General features: G+C 43.8%; 1 protein-coding gene across 5 annotated transcripts in view; it reads left to right on the top strand.

Moving 5' to 3' along the window:
- DOCK11 (dedicator of cytokinesis 11) overlaps window positions 1–27,023 on the top strand; it is a 1,707,663-nt gene that overhangs the window by 412,883 nt on the left and 1,267,757 nt on the right. For all 5 annotated transcript variants that reach the window (XM_069612850.1, XM_069612848.1, XM_069612847.1 and 2 more), the window contains one exon: window positions 4,951–5,020. In XM_069612850.1, the coding sequence (XP_069468951.1) occupies window positions 4,951–5,020 (70 nt within the window). The remainder of the gene's footprint in view (window positions 1–4,950; window positions 5,021–27,023) is intronic.

The raw sequence follows: 27,023 nt of genomic DNA, 5'->3' as shown, positions 1-27,023 counted from the left end.
GCTCACGCCTACAGCCCAAACCACTGGACGGATTTCCACCAAATGTGTGGCAGGAGCGGCGGCTTGGTCCTGAAAGCGTGCTTTTGTTAATTTGCTGTAAATCCATCCAGTAGTTTTCTTTTAAACAAGCAAAACAAAAGGCAAAAAAATAGTGATATCTGTGTCCGCTCCGCAAACTCACTTCCCTGTTTGGTCCACAGACTGGCCTGTGATTGGCTGTTCTGTCTGCAGACTGGCCTCTGATTGGCCAGAAAATTCACCAATCAGCAAGCTTTTCCCGATGTCCGGGGACTTTTGCGTGGTCCGCTGACATCGGGACGCACTCGCTGATTGGCTGGTGGGAAAACGTGAAATATCATCGGTTTTCCTGAAATGTCCACCATCTTTGATTCGCAGACTTTTTTGGGGTCCGCGGACAGTGAAAACATTAAAAAAAAGAGCAGCATTTCACTTGTCAAACTCAACAAATAATCTCTAGGGATGTGGTGGGATGAGGATTGGATTGGATATGGCCATAAGAAGCCAATAAATGGGTTGTTTCACCCCCTGAAAGTCTGCCAACACTCCAGATGTCCTGGGGCAGTCCTGTGGTGTTCATGGATACTTCAGATGTCCTAGGACATCTGTACCTATTTCTGCATTACAGGGTTGGGGTAAGGCAGTTTTTGGATGGCTTATAACTTTTGCGACACGCAGTGAAAAATGCATGTAATTTTGCAATTTTATTCCAGGACTAATCCGGAATGGTTTTGCAAAGTTTTTTGGGATTCTGTCAAGAGGGGGCAAAATTAGAGGGGGGTCCCAAAATATTGTAAAGGCATATAAATGTAGTGTCATTTGACGAATCAGCACAACATTTGGCAAAACGATTTTGGATCTAGATATAAATGGTTTTCTAAAGTTTGGTGGGATCTTCTCAAGAGGGGGCAAAATTAGAGGGGGGTCTAAACATTTTAAGATAGCTTATAACTTTGTTGCTATTTGACGAATGTGGACAAAAGTTTTGAGAAAGATTATAGACCCAACCTTCAATGTTTGTGTAAAGACTGAATGGATGTTGTCAAGTGGGGGCTAAGTTATATGACTATTGTATGTACATACATTTTGACACTTTAAAAAAAATAAAACATGGGTGGATTTCGAGCAAACTCGTGAGGAGCATTGGCAAGGACATTAAAGCATGGTTTTGCAAATGTGCCTGTGTTTTATTTTTTGACAAGTGTAATAATGTAGGTACAAAAAATAGTCATATACCTTTGGTGATTTAGGTACAGCCTGTGGCCGTGGGCAATAGCCAGATTGTCTGGGTCATGGCATAAGGTCATGACGTGGACAATCTGGCTACTAGCCATGACCACTAGGGACGGGAAATGGTGTTAAAGTGGCTATATCTACCTGGGACTGGCTATGTAGTAAAGTTATTCGAAGGTAGGATAGGTTTGAAAGGGAAAAAAAGTGCTTGTGTTAATATGTTCATAGGGTTTTGAAGGTTGCCATGGCAAGGGAAGAGGGGCTGTGTACGGAGCCCCGCCTTCTCTTTCCATGTTGCCTGTCTTGGAAAAGGATTTTTCTTCCTACAGGAAGAATAATCCTTCCTGTCCCGCTATAGGAAGAAAAATCTATGTTTTAGCACCCTGGGTTCCCGCTTTGGGAACCAGGGGTGCTAATGGCCTTTATCTCCCATTTCAGGGGCTGCAATGAATAATAATGGTCCGTAGCCTTATTTATTTATTTATTTACTTATTTATTTATAACACACCAATGCCCGCAGACATCAGGCTGTGTGGTTACAGTATTTGGTATAGAAGATGAGGTGGAGGAAGACCGCTTACTACTTGCTGAGAAAGGAACAACCTTTCAGAGAACATTTCAGCCATTGGATTTGGTGTGGCGGCGCATGCAGGTGGTCCCGTAGAGCACTGTCCAGGTAGTCTGCGACTGAGTACAAAATTGCATTTCACTTTGGTAGCTTTAGCCTTTGGTACATTCCCAACAGTAGCAAAGAACTGGCACACTCATGATCCGATCTTGGTGCTAGAAGTAGGCACTTCCTCTACCTCATCTTCTTGGCCATCTTCATTGTCTTTGAAAGTACTGTGCTTTTTCTGTTGTGAAGGTCCTCCAGCTGGTGGTGGTGGTGGCTCATGGGGGGTAGGAATGGCAATAACTGATGCCATTTTTTAAGATAAATAGCAGTTTTGATAAAATAAACTGTGTACTATATTGGTCATGGATAATGAGTACGAAAAGGTGTAGGTGGTGTGCAAGGGAAATTTTGAAGTTGAAAGTTCCTAGGTCGGTAGAAAATGCAGTTCTGAGCTGTTCGAGAAGGATAGATCTTATTGTGAAGTGCAGACGGATTCTCGGACTAGTTGAAATGATATTTGTGATGTCATCTTTGATGTCCTGTGTGTTAGTCTTAGTGCACGGTGGTGGCGCGAGTTATGGTTGCTTAGCTTACCATAACGAATTTCAGGGGTTTTTTGTTTTTTACTTGTAACTATAACGTCCTTTTAACAACGTTTTTTACAGAATTTCATAGGTTTTTATTAGTCCAACTTAACCATAACGTCCCTTTAACAAAGTTTTTTCAGTAAAATATTATTTAAATGTTCACCTCCAGCTGAGAGCCACATTTATTTATTTTTAATAATTTATATAGCGCTGCCACTGACCAGGGGGCCTAATTTAATTTAGCATTTTATATAGCGCTACAAACCCCCAGGCATCCAAACGCTGCTTATTATTACCCACGGTGTGGGGCTCATTTATCAACCTCGGAAGTATGAAAGGCTGAGTTTGGCCCTGCCGGGATTCGAACCTGCATAAGCAGACTCTGCACAGATGTCAAAGCGAGCGCTCTACTCGCTGTGCTATCGGGCCGGCGATAGTCTTAAGGATGCTAAACATATACAACATAGACAGCTAATACACTGACAGGACAGTATGTCAAGTAGCTAATCCGGAGTATAGGACGTGCTATTAGTTGGGTAATGCATTGTGGGTATGCAAATTAGTTCAAATGCCAAGTCTTTGCTCTGGGAAAATGCTATATAGGGCAGTGCTATTTTAAACATAGAAGCTTGTAACCCAAAAGAGACAATTCTCCAGGCTACAGACAACAACATACTAGTTTCCCCCTATTAGGGATCATCAGTGCAGTACAGTGTATCAGCCTTGTGGTGAGAGCTTTGGGGAATGTTCATAAAATATGGTGGGTTTATATATTACACACGTGTGAAAACAAGTTCAATTTTACTCATAGGATGTATGTGTATGAGCTAGGTTGGGTTGGAGCGTTAAACCATCTGTGTGCCCGCAGGGACTACTGCCAAGATGTATTTTCTGTTCCCAGTCCATCCATGGGGGGAGCAGGATGTCAGTCAAAGGGTTAGCGGGCCGGTCCTTCACATCCCAGGTCCCTGTAGTGCTTCCTGATTTAACCTCTAAGTCAAACTTTAATAGATACTGAAAGGTATGCGCTTCATAAGAGGATGGCCTATTGAAGAAACTGATGCAGGGAAGGTGATTGCATTTCATAGCAAGACAGCATACTGTGATTGTGTATCTTTTTTTTTTTAGATTTGACGTTCTGATTAGTGTCTTGCAAGTCTGGGATATCATACCTGGCCCAGAGTATTACATACTAATCAGGTATTTCTAAGTGAGCAAAATTGTACAGAGATGGATCTGTATTTGATATTTCGTATGGACCCAGATAAGCAGCATACCTGTCTATCTTTCTGCCTGAACAAATGAAATGAATAACACACAGTAAGCTGGCATCAGCCACTTGATGCCACCTAGACTGTTCCACTGATGTGTTCAGACCACTGCCAGTGTGTTTCCTGATCTTAAGAGGACATTAAAGACAAAACAGCATATATTCCTCGAATGAAATTACTAAATTCAATGTATGAATCACCAGAAACATATCTGTTTTATAATTGCATATATATTTTTACTTGGAAAAAGAACTCCAAATACGAATAGAAACTTCTTTATGGCTCCATAAACATCCCATCTTCACCCAACATCCGAAAGTAGTAGGTGAAATACTCTTACCTGAAAAGTCTTATCTAGAACTCAACTCTTAATTTGTCTGACATTTGGGAAAGGCTTGCTGCACATTTAGGAAATCTGCCTTGTTGGGAAAAGGGATACTTTTCAAACAGTACAAACTGTTTTGAATTTACAGAAAAAGGCCCTCTATGGTGTGTGACTTGAATAAATGACACTCGTTAGTTACTTTGAAATGGTGGTACGTGTAAAGGGAGTCTATACATACATATTGTGAAGTTGTAGCACTGCTTGTGATTTTTCACCTTCTGTACAGACGGTTTTATTCATGTTATGAGATGTAATTCATATCAATTTCAATGTTAGATTAATTACAATATATGCAGTGACCTTTACCAAAAACAAATACATTTAATTAAATTAACTAAGTACATTTTGGATTTGGATGTAGAAATTGAAACAAGCACTGTTTTTTTCGAATATATGAATGCAGTCTGGGATGATCTCTTCTACGGGTGAATATACTTCTCTAATGTTCCGTACTATGATCACCGGCATAAGCAATTTCCAGAAGGTGTTTAGCGCAATTTCTCATGGTTGTATTCACTAAAAACTTTAATCTGCACTGACACGTGAATGAAACGCTCATGGGGCAATTTGTTAGTAAAGCAGCAGCATCGGGGAGGCTGAGCCTTTAATCAAGGCATACTGAAATGGAATGAGCGTATTGACAGGAATGTTGCTATGCTGCCAAGAGCTCTGCGAGGAAGACCGGCTTATTTCCTGTGTTTCCTTCTCCACAGCATGCCAAGAGTTGTGCATTGTACACTGCATTCTGTGGCAGGAAGACAAATATAGTAGCTTTGTGTTTTACATGTCACATAATTGAACAGTCGATTTAATGATAAAAACCTTTTTTTATTGTTTCAGTAAATCACTTAGACCCGACAAGATTCCTAACCATGTTTTCGAAATTGATGAAGACTTTGACAAAGATGAGGTAAGAACAAGTGTCAACTAGGAGTTTATATCCGATTCACAGCGAGATGGTTGAATAAACGGTGCTCCCAAATGATAGCATGCCTGGTATGCTGTAGATTTTTGGATCTGTGATCATTTATGCGTCTCTAAAACAGTCACCCACAAGTTCCTAGTACACTTAGTACACTTTAGGAATTGCTCAAGTTGTCCAAGCTTGAAGATTCAGAACTGAGGAAGCAGGGGATTAGGAAATATAACATCTATTAGCAGCAGATGAGAAAATATAACATTAGTACCATGGGCGGGGGAGCAACCAATCAGGTTGCTCGGATCGTGGGCTGAATCTACCTATCCAAGACCAAGAGGAGGTTTGAAGTGCCATCTGCTTTTTGAATCTAGCCAAACTGAGTCCCCTTCCCCTTTGAAAACCTCCTTGTTAAGATGTTAGCATCATTTAGCATCATTTGTAAGCATTGAGCACCACGGGCCTGTAAGAACCACATTCATTTGACTTCTTTTCCAGTTATAGAGTAGTGCAATGTCTACTTTTTTAACCATGACTCTGGTGTGACACAAGTTGACTGAACAATGTTCAACTTTGCAAGAAAATCAAGGAGGTTGGTTTTATGGTTGCAAATGTTCCAGTAGACCATCTTTTCCCCTGCTTATTTGTTTAATTTGCGCTTGTAACCACTTGATTGTTTAGATACACATTTATTTCCTTTCATGTTTCATGTTTCCCAAGATGTTGTTCTGTCACTTTTTTGCCATTGTCAAAGGGACCAACTTCAAAATGCCCACAAGGCAGGTTGTGCGGCTAGAGGTCAAAAAGATGCATGGAGACGGGTCTATGACTTTGAAATACATCTCCCTGTGAACCCGAGTACTTTGTAAATTAACAGTTTTTAGGAAGACTGTGAACCCCATTTACTTACCAGATAAGAAGGCAGACCCCACACCTCTGTCCCTTTTTAGATCAGTGCTGAAAAGAGGTTCATTTTGCAGTAGTGCTGTGTAAATGAAACTCGGTCATGTAACCTCCGAGTCCCTGCGCATTGTGCTGTTCTCATTTCATTCTTGCTATATAGGCTCCCTTACCTGAGGCCAGAATCAAAGGCTCTGCTGGCCCAGTTCTGCCTATTATGATCAACCAGCTTGAGTTTCTCCATCAGCGCCTTCCTCAACTCTCTGGAATTTACTGACTCATATCAAAGAAAATCAGTACACGTATGCTGTCTGACCACCCTGCTTGATATACAGTGTAGACATATAGTTTCCAACATCTTGCTTAACTCCTAAACAAGCATGTAGCATCACTTAATTTTCTTAAATAGATGGAAAACTTCAATAAGACAAGCTTGGCCGCTTTTAAACATTTTAGCAATGTGAAACATAAAAGAAGGCCAGTCTAATTTCACAATATCATTATGTGGTTGTAATAAGATTATTTTAATTTACAGTAGCAAAACATTCATATAATGTTCAAATAAACATCAAATTAAATATATATTCCTGAAAAATTCACAAAGAGGTCATCGAAGAACTAGAGATGATCATGGAATGAAAATTGATTAACATGTATGATGCAATGCAAAGTATTTATGGTTTACAAAAAACTGGGATAGGAGAGGGTGAGAGATCTCATTGACTGTTAGGAAATGTGCAATATGGAGGTGCAGGAAATGTGCAATATGGAGGTGCAGGAAATGTGCAATATGGAGATGCAGGAAATGTGCAATATGGAGGTGCAGGAAATGTGCAATATGGAGGTGCAGGAAATGTGCAATATGGAGATGTGGTATCTGCGTGTAAAAGTTTACATTGTGGCTTTTCTTTATTTAAAGACAAAGGAAGACAAAATATGTGTAAATAAAAGACAACCTTGATACACGTTTGTGCGTTAGTTGAGTACTTGGAAAATATATGTTAAAACTGGCAAAAGTGACAGGGTCGTCACACGGAAAATATGCATTCATTTTCCTTGCTATTTTGTATCCCTGGTTGGCATATCCTGAGTCTCTGATAACTTGTGTAGGAGCATAGACGAACCAGGCCCATCTCTCTTTTATCCTACTGATACATATAACAGGATGTTTCATGCAGCCCCGTGGGGATGTCCAAAGACCCTCCAGCTCAGAAAAGATATGACTGCAGATTCTGTACAGATGATAAGATAATGTGGGCCTCATTACACGGATGGCGCTAAGGGATTACCGGCACCGGTAAGGCCACCGGTGCCGGTAATCCCTTAGCGCCATACTATGAGGTCCCTCAGCGGGTCCCGTCCTTAACGTGTGGCCAGACCACACGTTAAGGAAGGGACCCGCTGAGGGACTTCAGGGCAAATAACGCTACCGCTAATAGCGATACCGTTATTTGCTCCTTCCCCATTCCCATTGAGCCCTATGGGGGCTCCAATGGGAATGGGAAAGGGCCTTGGTAAATGGGGAATTACCGCCCCGCCAACCTTGGAATGGGGCAGTAATTCCCCCATTCACCCAGGCGGAATCAGTAAAATACCGGCGGCAAGCATGGCGTTAATAGCGCCATGGTTACTGCAGTCAGTGTAATGAGGTCCTGTGTGTAGAGCTGTAAAACTACTGCCAACCCAGAAAATGCCACATGTACCTTATTCTTCTGTGTGCATCTACTTCACACTTAACATTTCATCAATAGCTACTCCATGATGCTGAATTGCTGATTCAGTTCAGCTTTAGGTGTGTGCTTGACATCCAGGCTTATATAAGATTCAAGCTTTCAATGAATAGATGTCAATAAAACAGCTGGCCTTCAATAAAGAGCTGTATATCATGTCAGAGTCAGCCAGGCTAAAGATGACTGGTGTGTTGATGGATCCCTCTGGGACATCTCAGGTTACAGAGTGGTGGAGGATTCTTCTGGTGGCCATCTGGACAAACTGGTGTCTTGTATGTGAGGTAGGGTGTGTGACAGTATAGAACTTCTTGCTCAAATCCAATGTGGGAGGTCACTATCTTGAGGAGACCTTATGGTTGATTGTATCTGAGAGATTTTGCAGGACCAGAAGGAATAAACAACCCATGTTTAAGATCTATAAAATGGTTATTGATGGCATGGATGGTGATGCTCTCCATGATGCATTTTGGCTGGAAACCAAATGGGTATTCTCGTAGGGGCTTTTCTTGGGATACTCTTGTCTGCTACTGGTTTGTGAGGGTTTTCTCAATGGGTTTTCTGATAAAAGATAAATGTGTGATCGGCTGATAGTTAGCCAAATCTTCTTGGTCAAGTAGAGCGAGAATCTGGGTATTCTTTATTGATCTGGGGAAGTTCCTTTGTGAGAGGGAGCATTAATGATGTGTAATAGTAGTTGAAAAACATTTCTGTGATTGCTTCCAAGATGAAGGAAGGGCAGATGTCATATTCATTCCCCTAGAGGAGCATGTCACACCAGAATATACAGCGAATAAAACGCCTATTAGAAAACATGGGTTACAATGTCATCCCACCACCCTCATTGGCTACCGCCTATAGAGCATGCTTATGTCCTCCTAAAGTCCCTGGAACAATTGGCCACACTATCTAAACCCATTCCCCTAACACGTGGTCCTCTACATCGTCATTATGAAATCCAGATATGGGATTGGTTGTTTAACTTATTGACATATTAATAAATCGGGACTGCCACATGATGTGCACCCCTCCATTCCAGATGTGATCAGAGTAAACTGGCGAGGCCAACTCTGTTTTGATAAGAGAATAGGCCTTCTCATTATACCAGACGCTGTGGTGCACACAAGCTGCCTCCCTGACCTTGTACTTAATTTACAGGCATCATATCTGCTCCTCCTATTCCAAAACACAGGACGTTCCAGACACAGCTCCCTCTTATCCCCATTGATCCCCATGTGCCCAGTAATGGCATGACTGGAGCAGCACTCTCGAGTCTGAATTTCAGGGATTTATTTGCTTTGGTTTTGTGTTTACTTGTAATTCATATGGGATGAGCACTCATCAGGGAGGGTAGTAGTGCTCTAAATCTTTGCCTTGCCCATTGGTATCACAGAACCTTATGCCCTTCTCCAATGAATGTGTCCTTCAAAGGGTGCATCCCTATCATCTCTGCCAGCAGCTCACATTCTCTTCCCACCACATTCAGGCCCTGCAGCCGGATACAATTAGCGTTTATCTGTGCACCGCAGGTGCATCTGACCTCAGCTTCTCTACTGGGGAACAGCAAAGGGGATTTGTTTTTGGAGCGCAGCTACGCAGAGCTGCCGCTCCACATCAGGGCCTGCATTCTTTTCTGTCATAGTCTACCAGGCCTTAACTTCCAACATGCTGACACTTCTGCCATGTCAACACAATGACTTTGCTTCTACCACAGTACCTTTCTGACTCCTTCTTCCGCATTTCTCTCCTCACCTCACTTCAGACTACCATTTTGAATACAACAACTAAACACAAGGCCTATAATACTGCCCCTACCTATAACCTCTGCAACTGCAACAGTAGTACATTTGTTACTCATTCTTTGTTGCTATATGTAAGCGTGTAATTTGTATCAAAACTAACTAAAAACAATACATGTGCCTTCTGCTGCACAAACCTCGGTCTACTCCCACGATAGTTCATGTTAGTAGGTTTTCCTCAACCTGAACCTTTTTGGCTTGTTGGGGCGCTGTACGAGCATCTACATTTGCTAAGGCAGCGTTAGGCATAAATTGCTCCCAGGGAAGATTTTATGCTCCATTTGCAGCAACATCACCTAGTTGGAGGGATTTGCAATGGCCCATACTCCCAGAGGAAATCTGAAGTGCTAAAAATTCATGAGCAGATTTCACTAATTATATTTTTCTTGATTAGCAATCTTACTTATTTAATTAGAAATGTTGTTATTATTTCCGATGGCACTGGAAGGTATTGGTATTCAACATAAAACAAACAACAACTGATGGGAAAAAGATACCTGCATCAAAGAGCACAATTTAGGAAACCTACACCAAGAAAGAGAACTCTAACATAGATTTCTGTGCAAACAGTTTCAGAGCTTACTGCTTTGCAGTGATGCACCTGGAGATGCCAGGTGTGGTTCCCAAGTTAGTGATGTTAAAGTAAAGTCAGAGTTGGCGGCTAAGTAGTCTGTGGTGCAGCATGGGTGAGGCATTGGACCTCATTACGAATTTGGCAGTGCAGGTGAAAACAGAAGTAAAGTGGCAGTAGTTCCATTACTGCCACTTATCCAGCACTTTAGCACACTGCGGAACTACGAGTTTGGATGAAAATGCAGATGATTTAACTCCAGCACTCATGCACTTTACCTCTAGACATCATTGGATTTACTGTGACGAAATGACTGCTTGTGTAGCATCTGAAGAAATCTCCCTACAGTCCAATGCACTATATGTGGATCAACATTTCAGTTACCCCACTAGCAATCCAACAATAATTCCACAGGACCCAATAGAACTCGAATTGAGGCCCATTGTCTGTTTAGACGTGTGGCAGGAGGATCATTGTCGGCCATCAGTCACTTTTTTCCAGTGCTCTCTTGTGCTTCAATTTCATTTTATGAAAGGATTCTCCTGTCATGTTTATTTGTCTGGAACATTTACATATTTTTATATTGGTAAATGCAGAACTGCAAGTGCAGTAATGAAAATAACATATCCAGGACAGAACTAGCTCCTTACACATAAGGGTGAGTGGAGTGCTCGGATTTCCCTGTTCTATTTAGCCATAAATAAATATGTTGCAATGTAAGAGCAAAAGCAGAGCTGGAGAGTAGAGTTGGCGTTGCAGCATGCCGAGAACAAGGTAGAGTAGGAGACAAAGGATATGTATGGTTGTCAGGGTGATGGCTTATAGCACCAAGAGAGAGGGATGAGAGGGACTTCAATTAGAACCCACCCTATAGAAAACAAAAACGAGACAGAAATAGCAAAAATTTCAATTCAGGTCCATTACACCCGATGTAATGAAGAAAACACTCTCTTGCATGAGGTGCACTTCATGCTCGGAAAATGTTTTACCACCTAAATCTATTCTAGAAAACCCTGATATCTTTGCCCCTTTCTTCACAAGAATGGTAAATGCATCATTCAGCGATCAAACTGTACCCAACATCATTAAAACGGTCAAGGTCAGTCCTTAACCAAAAAAACCTGACCTAAACCAACAGGACCTAGCCAATCTCAGACCTATCACGAACTGCAACTTTATATTGAAGATTATGGATAAAATAGCTACGGAACAACTCCAAAGCTATGTAGATGAAAACAACTTACTACACGAACAGCAATCCGGATTTAGATCCAGCCCTAGTACTGAGTCCGCGCTATTAGATCTTCAAACTGAAATGCTGTCTATCTTGGACAAAGGCAAATCAGGACTTTTGATATTATTGGATCTCTCGGCAGCATTTGATCTGCTAGATCACACAAAGCTCCGAGAGGCCCTTGAAAAGTCAGGCAATTGTTCATCAGAGGCAATTGAATGGATTGCCTCATTTCTGCAAAACAGGCAATCTAGGATCGTCTGGGGAGACAAAGCATCAAACACCAAACCGGTTGACTGCGGCGTCCCTCAAGGGGCCAGTTTTTCCCCTTTGCTCTTCAACCTCTACATGCGCTGCCTTTGCACCATGCTATCCCAGATGGGTATTTTCTTTACCAATTTTGCCGATGATACCCAATTGGTGTTTGAAATTAGTGGGGACTACAAATTGGATAACGACAGACTCTCATCCCTATACAACACCATTGAGTGTTGGATGAAAGAAAACTGGATGTGTTTGAATGGCTCCAAGACCAAGCTTATGATATTTGGCTCCACAAAGGCCAGAAAGAAATTGAGTCCTTCTTACTCTTCATTCTCTATCAAGAATACCCAAATTCCTATATCAGTAAAAGTGAAGACTCTAGGAGTGTATCTTCAAGCTTCACTAGGTGCTGAAGCACATACAGCTTACCTTAAGAAAAACTGTCAGTACCACCAAATTCTCCTAAAAATAATCAGACCATTGCTAGATCAGAAAAACAGCACGATCATCGCTAGAGCCACTATACTGTCTAGACTGGATTACGGTAACTCCCTTCTGTTAGGAGCTAACAGTAAATGTTTGAAAAGATGCCAAACAATCCAAAATAATGCCGTCAGAACGATCACAGGAAGAACTTGGAGAGAACATATCACCGGAGAAAGGAAAGCTCTCCATTGGTTGGCTATGAAAGAGAGAATCTCCTTCAAGTCTCTCACCATGGTTCATCGTTGCTTACATGGCAAAGCCCCTATCTACCTCAAAAAACAATTCAAGTGGTACGAGCCACCTAGGCGGCTTAGATCCTCTAACACAGGTAAACTGCAAACCACCAAAACGCAAGGGCAGCACGGCCTTGGCAAGGCCTTCCCGACATTGAGTATAGAAAAACGGAATGAACTTCCCACTTCATTCAAGCTCGAATCCAATTACCTCGTTTTCAGGAAAAAATTGAAAACATTACTTTTCAAATGAATCCTGGAAGCATACCACACAGAATAATAATGTAACACCGACCCCACATATCTTGTCCCGTCTTGGATTTCTGTTGTTCTGTCTACTTGTAAGCGCTCTGATGCCTGCGGGCTTTTAGCGCTATATGAACAAATAAATAAATAAAAATAAATAAATAAATGAGAGAGAGAGTGTTAAACTCACTGAGTGATCTGTAACTCCTTATCTGATGTGCCAATAACCTATGTATACAAAGAACCAAAGAAAATATAATTGGTACTGGCCGCTCCCCAGTGGTGAATACTTCACTCAAGCCTGCCTAAATAAACAGAAAACAGTAGGCAGACAATGGCGGCACTCCCAAATGTATCCCTTGGAAGAAACTCGGTTGTGATACTGTCTAGCAGGGTCTGAGCCATTAGTGCCAGTCTCACTTCACAGTATAGCTGTGAGAGGATAGGGTGAAGTGCAAACAGACAGTGAGGCCTGCCCATTGCCAGAAGAGATGACAAGGGTACAGAAAATCTACTCTCTTGGTACAGCAAGATTATTTAACAAAATAAAATGTCATTGCACAATCACTTTATGGAAAAGACAAATGTCCAGCTCCATAACCTTAGCCTTCTTTCTAAACCTCGAGCACTCACTAGAAATGATTCTATCCATGGTCTTTAAACTATCATCCCCGTGTCTGGGGGCATACAGGGCTGGTAATTGCCCACCAGCCGAGCCTATGGAGGCCTGACTAATGAGAAGGCTCAGCCAGGGCTCACAGCCGTTATCGGCCTTGTATTCTCTCGGGAAAGAGGGGAGATTGCTATTCACACCTTGGGGCTCTTTATGGGATGCAAATCGTTTTAATAATTCTTTTTGCTGGGAGATGGGCTCCTCTGCATGAGCTCATCACCCATAAAAAAGAAAAACAAACTATTGGCCACCGCCATTGGTAGCTAGAAAAGTGACCAAGTCCCTTTTCTTTTCCTATGGTGAGCCGCATATGGACGGAGACGGAGCGGGAATCATCAGGCCAGTAGGTGAGTGGGTGGAAAGGGAGGGGTGGAAGAGTGGGAGTAGAATGCCGTGTGAGTCTGGGGATGTAGGCCCAGGAGAGGGGATAGGAAGGGGCTGTTCGCCAACACAAAAAAGTGACAGCAGCACCTGGGAAGTGGCTCAGGTGGTTGATAGAATGCGGGGGACACTGGCAATTAACGCTTGCATTTCCAGCTACCTGATTGGCTGAGCGCCCTTCCCCGGATACTTATGATTGTTAAGACCCTAGCACTCCTTTTTGTAGCCGTCTCAGGGGGATAACTAGGCACTAGTGTGCATGGCTTTGATCATTCTGGTTCAACAAGTGGCGGGTGATGATCAAGAGGAAGACTGAGGTCTGGGTCAGAGAAGGAGGGGGGCAGTCTCCAAAGGGGAAAGCCTTTCAAGAGAGGAGTGTTTTCCAGGCATTGGGTTATCACTCATTTGACCTTGGACAATGTGCTACATCCACTGCTCTGCATTCTGATCTGGTGGATGCCAACCCAAGGCATGTTGACTAAGACCACCTCCCACAGAAAGACACGCTACCCATGAGACTATCCTGCTAGCAAATTGGAGCCCATGTCCATAACCACCCACACATGCACGATTATCTCAATCACCTATCCCCCAAACACTCAAACATCAGAGACAGTGCACAGTCACTATACTTTGAAGTGAGACTGGCACTAGTGGCTAGGACCCTGCTAGACAGCATCACAACCCAGTTTCTTCCAAGGGCTATATTTGCGAGTGCCGCCAGATGAGCCTTTGTCAAGGAAAACAAATTCAGAGGTCGAGCACAGTCCCCTTATGGCGCTCACTGTGCTTAGCCAACTACATGACTTAAAGAAGAGGTGGCGCCTCTGCATCTTTGCAGGTGGAGTCTATGGATATAGTTGCCTAGTCAGCCCAGTCCATCTTTCCTCCACTGCACAGGGATCGAGTATCGTAGAGGTAAACACTGGCACAATAATTCCACCCATGGACCATTTTTTCCCGTGCAGACATAGGCATCACAGTATGATGATCTAGCTTACTTTTTACAAACTAAAACAGCGCACTAAATGGTCTATGGACACAGTGATGGGATGCACCTTGAAATCACATTTAGTCCCCATTATTCTCCTGCATATGATGGTCATTTAGTTATTTCTAAATTTCCATTGGGTTTTTGCCCATAGGTTAATATGTCCTTCTTACAGCAGTAGCTTGTGTTAAGTTCCCCACTCCACTCCGCGCAGTATGCTATTCTCCTTCTAACTCCTAGGTCACATCTAACCTAAGTCTCCTAATACTGGACCCATGCCGAGTGTATTGGAACCTTCTGTCTCCTTAGCCAATTCTTAATAGTTTGTGTCCTTCGTCATCTGTCCCTCCACTTCTTTCAGACACAATTCCAATACAAGAGGCTTAATGATAGACTGCTAGTACTGTCCCATGCTCAGTTGCTGGTTCTCAATGGGAACCCAAAAACCATGAATTAACCTGGCTCGAAAATAGGTTTTTACCACCTGAAATAATGGTATTTACTGGATACTGCAAAACTACTAATGAGGCCCAGAGTGCTCCCATAGATCTTGGGCTTGGTATAGAGTTTTAGGCGATAGTGGGAGGGCTTGAGCTAATAAATCCCTGCTTGGAGAAGTGCTGCCTGGGTTATTGTAATTGGGCTAAAGTTAGGCGTTAAGACCCTCTTGGGAGCAAATTAGTTGTTATAACTGCAGCTGAGCAGCCCCCTCAGCCACACAGCAGACAAGACATTATAGACAGCTCAGAAGGTACGGTAGGTATGCTGGCTTGTCGGAGATGGTCTTGACATCTGTTGTGCAGTGCACCATGACCATGATGCCCTCCAGGTATTGGCTGCTGAACCTGCATGAGAATGGCTCAACCCAATGTTGGAGCATAGGGCCTCCAAGTAAATATTAGTCAAATGACCCTGAGGTCAGCCTGTGGCACTTGCATTCACCAGCAGCAGGAACTTTGCTCCTGCTCAGGCCCACGCCCACGCCCAGCAGCAATCTCTGTTTGATTTCCAGCTCTATCCTCTGTTATTTGGGACTGCTATGATATATTGTCCTGTTAAATCCAGGCACCCACAGAACCAGTTCCTGGCATTGGGTCCATTGGAGAGGCCTGCCCAACTAGAAATATGATGCAGACAGGCCCTGGTGCCAAGGGAGTAGTAGAAGAGTAACTGCAGTCCACCACTTTTAGCTTTATCAGCCAACTAGATCCATTAGACTGAGCTGCCTCCGCCTCACCATAGGTCTTCTGATGCCCGACCGTCTCTGTTATCAACTCCTTCCCAACTGCACTTCAACCAGACTACTCTTCTGCCTATCCCAAGATCAGGCCAAAACTGATAGGGAACACCTTATCCAAATGTTAGCTCAAAATAGCCTTTCGTTTTGTCAGAATAGAGGAATTATGGTAGAAAGACTCAGAAAGAGCAAATGAGAAAAGACTACTGCCCTGCTCTGATACCGGGCACTGAGTGATGATACTTGCTGATATGTATCTAATTATACTGAACTCGATTGAAGTCACCAGTGCAAACAATACATTTTTGATTCGTGATTACCAATTTAAGACTCCTAATTCATCAGTTTAACGCCGTATTTTCAGGAAAAGGAATACAAAATGAGCACGTTTTACTAACAATAATACATTCTTAAAGGATTTTCACCGGTGCCTCCCCGTATTGTACATTGATGTTGTGGTTAAGGGTTAAAAGGCAGGGGTGTCATGAAAAGCCAAAGGGTCTATCGGGGTACCCCATAAAAGGAAAGATGGTTTGCATTTAAAAAAAGTGTTGAATCATAACATTTGGATAATCGAAGAGTAGTTTGAGATTCCCTCATGTAACCAGTGTGTCTCCTTGACTCGGCAGTGAAAGTTTTATAATGTATTATGGAAGGTGGGTGTGAACCTCTTCCCAGCCGGTTATCACATTTCCCACCCAGAATATTGTCTATATAAGAGCACCCTTAGCAAAAACAAAGACCACCATTTATTTATTTAAAAATTCCTTTCCAATATTCTTTTAAAAGTATATTTGTTCTAAAATGAATGTTTTTATTAACTGACCAGGAGAGATTTGTAGTAAGGCAAATATTTGAACACACTGATACAGTGAATCTTATCCAAGAATCATTGATATCTGATTTAAATATAATTGTAGACACTAACGGCACCAAATAACACAATTACAAGGCAAACCATGAATACATAATTATTATGTAAGTGTGACAGAATTTTAAAAATCAGTAACATATTGCTAATCGGGTCAATAGATCCATATGCTTACAGATATTCACTCAAGTTCTGACATATTTTTTATTTCCTTCCAAAAAAATGGTCTTCTTTGATCCATACTCGGAAACCACGCAAGCAAGCAAGCAAAGAAAACTTGACACTGGATCACCACACGTTCGAGGTGTGTTTTTGGCAAGACTGTGGGCCTGGCAAATTGCTCGTAAAAGAAGCAAATGTACCCATTGCTTGAGTTTTCTGACGGGCAGAAAAATGTTGCTTTGCATATGGTGCCAATGAAATCATGGACAACCCGTATTCAGTTTTGTAATGCACCCAAAACCAACAGTGCAATAGTGACATTGGTAATACCATAAACACAATCACATTCAAGGTGCACATGATATCAGAGAGGAGAGACAGTGAAATTAATCAGCACACAATCCTTAAAGACACACTGAACAGACAAACGACTGCGCTAAACAACGGGGTCACATCATTTCAAAGGAACTAGATAGAGAAATGACCAACTGACAACTGTAAGAGACTGTGCGCCCACACAGGCCATCAGCTGAATTCAAGTGCTTTGGGGTCACGTGCCCTGAAAAGGCCTGACATTCCACATAAACCCTTTGTGGATATGATTTGTGGCATAATTATAATTGTTCTTTTATAACGCACTTAATACCAGCAAGTGGTTTCTAACCGTGGGATTGGGATTCCAACCTGTGTTGCACTGCGTTGCCCATGAGCTATCCTTCCTCCCCTATACATCGAAAAACTACAACAGCAATGTTTATATCTCCATAATACAAAACCAATACAACCTCAGTAAATGTGAATAATAAACCATGGCCCTTTTTGGTGGACCACAGAGAAAGCACAACAAAGGCTTCTGCACTCCGGATATACAAAAACATCATCCTAATGAACCCCATTTTGGACACAAAAATCTATCCTGAGGTGTATGACCAAAAAACGAATTAGGAAATTCCCCTGTTTTTATTAATGGAACTATGGTTTCCCAAAAATGACACAACAATCCTTACAAAACCGCTCCCTAAGCCATAAATGTACTGTGATGGAGAAAGAGGCCAGGATTGGAGGTGAATTAGCAGTGGCTGAGGGGCAACATTTTCAACTTCCCAGCGTTGAACTAACCATTTCAGTGGTCTTATCGTGCTTAGACTACTGTACCATCATGTATGACAGACATTCCAAAACACAAATCCATAGGCTTTCCAGCTTTATAGAGTAGAGCTTTAATATTCCTAAATCTTGCATAACAGAGGCTAATAACACCCACCCGGAAATGTCTCCACTGGCTCATTGTGGAACAAATTTGAATATTATATATTATTTATTGCATCATCTGACTTAATATGTTTTTATGCAATGCCTGACCATGCAAATGAATACAGCAAATCCTGCTGGTTTGGGTACTGGCCCGTGTAGCCCACCATGTGTTCACCTTCAGTCTCCATGTGGCTAACATGCTCTCCCATGGTTGGGCGTTGCTAGGTTTGTAAAAGATCCGGGCCTACACTAATGTTGGAACTGTCGGGAATCGGGGCTAGCTAGCCTTCTGGTTGTAGCCATTGCGCTTCTATCCGGGGCTATATCCAAAAGACCCAAGGCTATAGCACCACAAGCCCCGCCTCCCCCAGCGACCCTTCTGAGTCCCACCAGAGTGGATATCAAGACCGCTACCATCTATCGGAATATTCTGAAAAGACCTCATTTTGCAAGGAGGAACTGAAGAAACCACAATTGGAAATCAGCTGCAACTTACGAACAGCACCGTGTTACTCCAATGGTGGGCCTTTCATGAGCGTGTGGCTTTGAATTAACATTTGGTTTAAGGCGCTATATAAATAAAAAATCATTATTATTATAATTATAACTAACGCTCAAAACCTGTCAGCACAAACCATCAAGCTTTCTGATGTGCCCACAAGGCAACACATTTGGCATCCTACAAAACTTCCAAATACATAAATGAGCAGTTGATGATGTATTCTGTGTTGCTGGGCTGGAATGCCTAGAAACACTTATGTACAGGCGCATTATAAATGACTTATCATATCAGAACAATTTTTTTATTTTTAAAACTTCTTTTTATACATTTCTGAGAACCTTGAATGAAATGATTCTAACATTTGCACGCAGAGTAATCTCACTAGCCATTAGATTCTGGCCAAGAAGAAGCACTCTGGGACTAAGGGAAAGGCACCATCAGTAACCAGAGTGGCTGGGGTGGACTGGTCCATGTAGTAGAGACATTGCGAGACCTCCTGGTCTCGTGAGATCTCGGCCCCGGAAAGGAAAAGGCGAGCCCCACACTTCGCGCGAGGCAGATGCTTGGAGTCGAGGAACAGAGCAACATCAGCTCCTGTGCACTCCTCCATTGGACTGGCCCATTGCCTTAACTAAGACACAAGACTTTCATTATAGCTTCACAGTTCAGGGCCCGTTGCCCTTTTTGTATTGCATGAGTCATGATGCTTATTTGAAGAGGAAGTTCCATGTTTAATAAAGGAACATCAACTGCAACTACAGAGTCTCCTGTGCATCATTGAATTAATTATACAACATAAGGTGATGAGGATCACCACTGAAACCCACACAATGCCATGCAAGGAGCAACACCACCAGCGCCTTTCCTGCAAACTCCAGGTAGGCCTGCCATTCCGTGCCACAATGGCAACCCTTATTCACAACGTATGTGGAGGCCTTGGGCGGTGCAGGCTACTCGTCAGCAAGACGCAGAGTGATGCTACTAAACGCTCTGGGCGGTGAAGGACAAAGGGTGTTCGAGAGTCTCACACTGGAGCCAGTAGCCGGCGACAATGATGACGTATTTAAGGAAGCCGTGAGAAGAATCGTCAAAAGGATTGCCAGCAAGGAGAATACAGTCTTACACAGTATACAGTTTTATAGTCAAAAACAGGAGGCGCCAGAACTGGTAGATGACTATGTTACCAAACTGCGCAAATTAGCGGCGCTATGCAATTTTGGAAATAACGTGGAAAGTCTGATCTGTGACATGCTGGTGGTTCACACCAACAGCAGGAAGGTGCAAGACAATTTCATTCTAGAGAAAGAACTACAGCTGGAAAAAGCAATTGAAATAGCGAGAGCAGTGGAAGAAACAGCAGGTAGAAGGAAAGAATACGCAAGCGGGCACAGCTCGGCCGAAGTGCAAGCATTAGCTTTCCGCCCAAGGAAGGAGAGCCCGGTCATCGACGCGAGAGAAGAAAAATGGGTGAGGAAAGAACCATTAAAATGCCACAGGTGCACCAGCACAAAACACTTGGCTTTCCATAAAGAGTGCCCTGCAAGGGACAAGGAATGCTCAGTGTGCAAAAAGATCGGACATTTTTCAATTGTGTGTCGATGGCGAAACAAAAAAGTCACCAGCGTGAACGCTGAACACAATACAGAGAGGGAATCGTCTTCTGAGGATGAAGGGAGACCTACCGTCATAATGTTGAACAGCACACTAGCCAGAAGAGAAAAGCCCCATTGCGCCATCCATCAAAATCAATGGATTAGAAACAAGAGTCATGGCCGACTCGGGCTCTGACCTCACCATAATACCGCTGCGCACGTACAAGGAGATGATGGGAACAGAGACGGTCCAAGTGCTCAGCACGCGGCACAGGCCTACAGTTTTCAGTCGTGCGTCAGTAGACCTGCTGGGCTACATCAAAGGCAAAGTGGAGTTCAAAGGAAGAGAAACCTCCACAAAAGTTTACTTTAGTCAAGTAGGCACGGCAGTGCTAGGGTGGGACGACCAGGCTAAACTGAAAATTAAGATGGACCGCAGCACAGAAGACCAGGTACTGTCGGTCAGTTCGAGAGGAGTGCCAGTAGCAAAGAGACTTTCCAAAACTATTTTCGGAAGAGCCAGGACGCATCAAAGGTTTTGTCCACAAAATATTACTCAAGACCAAGGCAGTCCCTGTCAAACACAGAGTAAGACCAGTACCGGCAACTGCAAGAGACACGCTTAGAAACCAATTGGACAGAATGGAAAAAATGGCACCATTGAAGAAATTGAAGCATCAGAGTGGCTGAGCCCAGTAGTACTCATAAAAAACAGAATTCACAAGAACTAAGGCTATGCATCAATCTCCGCAGTCTAAACCTCGAAGTAATTGCAGACAGCTACCCCATGCCGAGCATCAATGAGTTAATCCTCATGATGAAGGAGGCCAGAGTGTACTCGAAGTTGGACATGAGGAATGCGTACCATCAAATACAACTACACAAGGAATCCAAACCATTGACGGCTTTCATCACTCCGTTTGGCACTTATCAATTCACAAAGATGCCGTTTGGCCTATCATACGCAGCCTCGGCGTGTCAACGCATGATGGACGCCTTACTATGAAACGTAAAGAACGTGTCCTACTTCCAGGATGACATCCTGGTATACGCAGTAGACGCATGATGTCACTTTGAAAACAGTCCTCACCAAGCTTCAAGAAGCGGGAGTAAGACTAAGGTATGAAACATGTGTATTCAATTCCAAAGAAGTTGAGTATTTGGGATTCAAGATATCAGAGCAAGGCATAAGTCCCAAACAAAACCTACTACAGGCTATAATTAAAGCTCCCGAACCCACCAAAAAAGACGAAGTGAGGTCATTCCTAGGACTGGCAGAATACTACGTAAAATTCATCCCCAAATTCTCAGAAACCTCAGCGCCGCTCGGCAAGCTTCTCAAAAAATGGTCTGAGTACACGTGGCAAGGAGCACAGAAGAAAGCAGTTGAAAGCATCAAATGACACATTGTGAAAGTGCCGTGCTTGCAACCATTCAACCCAGACTGGAGTATAGTCATCACAACGGACGCCAGCGCATACGGATTAGGAGCTGTCCTCACCCAGAAAAAGGGCGACACAGAACATGTAGTAGCATTTGCCTCTAAAGCCCTGTCGTCAGCCGAACAAAACTACCCCACCATCGAGAAGGAGATGCTGGCATATGCATGGGCCGCGGAACATTTCAGGACAGGGCACAAAGTTCAAGTTGGTCACCGACTACAAGCCCCTCATCCATATACTCAACCCAGGCGGCACCAAAGTGTCAACACCCAGATTAGCACGTGTAGCAGCCAAACTGCAAGAATACACTTTCGAGGTACAACACATCTCGGGGTGGAAGAATTCGCAGGCAGACTGCATGTCAAGATTGCCAGAAGGAAAGGACAATGCCACCACCTTCTTGCAAGAAGAATGCATTGTGGCATCCATTACAGATCTCAAGGCCCCAGACTACCTAGAACTAAGTGAGAGACATTGGATGGAAGAAGACGGAAAAGACCCCATCATGGCGAGAATTAGAGAATGGGTCAAGAACGGATGGCCAGATGAAAGGGCGGTACCAGAAGGAATGAGACCATATTGGAAAGTGGAAGATGAAATCTCAGAGGCTGACGGCATAATTATGAAGACTGACCAGGTGATTCCGCCCACAGGCATGAGGAAAACCATCCTGTGCAGAGCTCATGCAGGCCATTTGGGGAACACCCTGACACGTTGCAGAGTGAGAGAAGCCTACTGGTGGCCCTCCATGGATCAGGAGATCCGTACTATGATTAAGAGATGCCATGAGTGTCTCAACAGTGACAAGCGCCTAAAGATTTGACAAGCGCTCATGACTCCCACAGAAACCCCTGAAGCGGTGTGGTCAAAAGTGGGTCTGGACTTCATAGGACCATTGGAAGCAATGGTGCCTGAACATCGCTATGGCATAGTGCTAGTGGATTACTTATCAAAGTGGGTCGAGGCCGAGTTTGTCCCCAACATCACGACCGCCACCATAATAGAAGTCCTCACTGCCATCTTCCAGAGGGAAGGGTTCCCCAATGAATTAGTGACAGACAATGGGGTACAACTTATATCCAGAGACATAGAACTGTTCCTGAAGAAGCATAACATACACCAGAAGAAAGCAGTGGTGTACCATCCCCAAGCCAATTGGCTCGTGGAGAGGGCAAACATGTTTATTAAAGGAGCCATCCAATTAGCGAACGCCTCGGGTATGGATCCTCTCAAAACGACCAAAGAGGCCGTTGCAGCTCACAGACTGACTCCCAACGGGATCACCCAAATCTCCCCTTTTCGCATGTTGAGAGGGAGGAGGGCAGCCTCCACACTAGTGCCACTATGGTTGGACAGAGTAAGAGAAGATGAAGAAGTAGACATGTCGGAAGTGGTGTGGAGAATAGAGAACAGCAAAGCACGCATGAAAAGGTGGAATGACAGAAGAAGGACAAAACAAGGGTCTTACGTAAAAGGAGACTGGATCAAAATACATTTGCCGACCAAGGATCAAATTACGGGCTCAAGGTTCAGCAGACCCGTAAAGGTGATTCACAGAGGAACCAACCACGTCCGCACTGAAGACGGGCGCACATGGAACATGGAGAGAGTAGCCATGTTTGAAAAGAGACAAGAGAGAGAAAAGACCCATGAAAGACACGAAACCAAGGAGATAATGGACAATGAGAGAGAGAGAGAACGAGAGTCAGAGACAGACAGAAGGGAAGTCGAAGAAAATGAGATTGAAGCGGATGCACCCGTGGTAGAGCGAGAAGAGGACCAAGAGCAAGATGCCCATAGCCAGAGAGGTGAACGGCCGAGAAGGGAACACAAAAGACCAGTGAGATACAATGACTATGTCCTACAATAGCCAGTTTTGCATTATCAGGGGGAGGTGTGTAGAGACATCGCAAGACCTCCTGGTCTTGCGAGATCTCGACCCGGAAAGGAAAAGGCGAGCCCCGTGCTTCCTGCGTGGCAGACGCTGGGAGTGGAGGCATGGAGCAACATCAGCTCCTGTGAACTCCTCCATTGGACTGGCTCTAGTGCCTTAACTAAGACACAAGACTTTCATTATAGGTTCACAGTTCAGAGCCCCTTGCCCTTTTTGTATTGCATGAGTCATGATGCTTATTTGAAGAGGAAGTTCCATGTTTAATAAAGGAACATCAACTGCAACTACAGAGTCTGCATTAATTATACAACACATGTGCTCGATGGTGGAAGTGAAAGAAAGACATACACTGGAAAGTGCAGTTGCTAATAGCCCTTTCCAGCCAAAGATAGAGACCAGCTATTGAGGAGGCTGGTCAGAGCAAGTTCCTGTCACATGATGACAATCCCTGCTGAAATATTGCAAACAGGCTTGGTCCTGCTTTGCTCTCTGGCTTTTCTCATTTCCTCTTACTATAATGCGTATTGACATGTTTCTTAGTTAATGAAACAGACATTGACGAGCTTCCACTCGTAATAAATCCCAGGATTCGCATAATAGCCTCAGGCGGGAATAAGGCGTTACCTTAGATTGCACACTGTACAGTGCCTTTCAAGTCAAATAGGGGAATTGCCCAGCATTTCAGCTGCACTGTCCTCGTGGGAGGGACCAGGCTGATATAAAAGTAGGTATTTCTCCTCTGTTAAAGGTAGGGCGAGCTCACACCTGGCTGTAGATGCTGCTGAGTGCGCACCGTCCCAGAGAGCAGGTTATTTGGTTGTGCTCCTTCTTAGTAGGGGGGCTCTCGCAATGTTGGCGAAAGTATGTCTCTGCTATTCTTGGCGAGCTCCTGGGGAACGTTCCGTAGAATGTTCTGGCAAATGAGTTAAGCATTTGGAAACTATTTTACCACACGTATTACAGAATAGAGTACTTGTTTTAAATGGAAATACTCTAGTGGTGCACATTTTTGATTTTAAGCCTGGAAAGCAGTCATTTTCCAAAGAGACTGAAATAGGATTAGCTGCTATTTCAATACGCTAGAACTATCCTCCCGGGCTGTGTGGTAAGTGCAGGTTGAGGAGGACTCATATGTCCTACAAGCTTGCGAGATCGAATCGATGCCTACAAATGAAAACCATACAGAAAAACTCTTGAAAAGTAATAATACACTTTTCATAAAGCATGAAAACTATTAAAGGGCTGAGTCACACGCCTTTTTTCCTGAAAAATAAATAGCTTATCTTAAACCAGTGCAAGTTAAATGCGACTCACAAAACCATTTCTGCCTTTTCAGTAGGTGTATTTGGTACAAGGTATGAAAACTGCTTACCTTTCAGTGTGCAAACGTACTACCATGCAAAGGATCAGTTAGGGAAATTAGTCATTTCTTTGATGCTGCACCATCCATAACATTCTGGGCATTGCTTAATCGAGGAGCGTCTGCATGAGTCAGTGAGTGTGAATAGGAGACGGAACGTATGTAAATAAGGGTCATTATGAGTTTGGTGGTATGCTGCCAGAAATCCGGCGGGATACCACCCAACGGTATTATGGTTCCCGCCCCCTGATATCCTTGATTTTCCGGAATATTACAAGTGGCGGGAATAATAGTGAATCCCCATTCCATGGAGTCCCAAAGGACTCAATGGGGGATTTTTGGTATTGCCGACACCAGTGATAATGGTGCCATTAATATCAGCTGTTTTTGCCATACGGCGCCTGATTTACCACCTGCTCTTGGCTTGAGGTAAATCAGGCAACCCCCACTGGCAAACTTCTACCTTGTCGGTCCAGAACAGTCCCGATATACGGAAATGCCAGCACTTTTTTTTCTTCAGACCAGTGTGTGAGTTAGTGTGCATTCGTGTGTGTTAATGATATGGTGTGTGTGTCATAACTACCAAGAACCTGATTTATCATTGGCCTACGTATGCCACTGCAAAACAGCTGGCATAACATCATGCTGGTGTAACCATGTACCTGTTCGAGAGTGAATGAGCCCACATGCTATACAATCTCCTATTCTTTTCATGTTTTGAGACTTACTGAGCACCTGCTGTCATGCCGAGAATGCACAACGCGTCCTGCACACCTCATGTTGTACACGTTACACCCACTAGGCAGCAATCAGAGCTGAATGCACTCAGCTGCTGCGTACAGCAACACAACCCTTGTCGGATGCATATAAAAGGAGCCCCATCTAAAACATACAACCTCTTGCCGAAATGTTCCCTGAAAAAGTTGCTTTAGAATTGATTGCTGTTGAAGAAGAGCAAGCGGGAGAGACTGCTTCTGCCCCCATGACTGTGTGGGGATGCAAAGGAGAAAGGGTATGTTCCAGCCTAGGATGGTAATCGTTGTGGATGTCAGACAAAGAGATCCCTGTGAGGCGTTGCTTCCTTCCTCGGGTCATCCTAGAGCTGGAGCAGTAGTGGAAAGGAGAGCACAGTCCCCCAGCGCTCACTCACATGTCATCAGCCCACGGGTGAAGGTACTGTCTGCATTGCACTTTCTAACCTCTGTGTTCTTACAGAAGACCAGTGGCATACCAGCTGTCATCGCAAGGCAAGTCAATGGCTCTACCTGCACCAGGTTGTGAGGTGCATCACAGGATGTACACGCCAACGCATTGTCATTCCCGAGCCTGTACAGGAAAGTTAATAGTTGGTATGGGAACAAAACGTTGTAGCTTAGTTGCCCTTGTGTGATCGGTGATGTGGACTGTCCCCATATTGCAATGCCGGGTTTGCAATCAACCCACCACTGGCCTACTGTCTGTGTGCAGGTCATCTACGCTGTCAGCGTCAGCATGCACATTATGAATGTGCATGTGTATGCAAAGGATCCTGGAGAACATGATCATTTTAACTTCTCCTGAGAAGTGATTTCATCACATCAAATTTGAATGATCTCTAAATAGCACTTCATTACATGTTTCATCAATGCACGAATAAGATGACCCACCTCTTCGCTTTAATTTGTCATTTAAATAACAGGATCATATTTGAATGTGAGTGTGCCAAATGTACAGCAAGTGCAATAAGGAAACCCCCTTTCACAAAGCTGATGCTGCAGCCTGTAATGAGGTCCCACGTGGCAGGTCGTGAAATGAGATGAGACCTTGGAGGCCAGAGGAGGCCACCTGCTACACGCTTCTGACCCAGGAGGTGGTATGCAATGGATCATTCAGAGAGCCTCCCCCGTTCCCCGTCTGTGTTGAATCCCAGGCGATGATCCTGAGAGGGAATGCTAGACAGCAGTGTTGTGTAAATGCAGGGTGCGCATGACTATAATTGAAAAAACGAAAGAATCCCTTATGTAGGTTGGTGGTAGGCGATTTGCACGCAGACACCAGGATGGCCTGTTGACATGGGCCATGTTTGCAGTACCAAAAAATGCAAGCATCTACAGGATTTTCGGAACTTGAACGGGTGTCTGGATGAAGACCCCAGGATGGGCTGGTAGGCCCTAGGCAACTCTGTAGTGAACACCAGTT

Source organism: Ambystoma mexicanum, chromosome 5p, assembly GCF_040938575.1.
Source record: "Ambystoma mexicanum isolate Mex_15411 chromosome 5p, UKY_AmexF1_1, whole genome shotgun sequence".
Classification (NCBI taxonomy): domain Eukaryota; kingdom Metazoa; phylum Chordata; class Amphibia; order Caudata; family Ambystomatidae; genus Ambystoma; species Ambystoma mexicanum.
The sequence above is the reverse complement of the archived record's forward strand: the minus strand, read 5'-3'. Positions and strand labels throughout refer to the sequence as shown.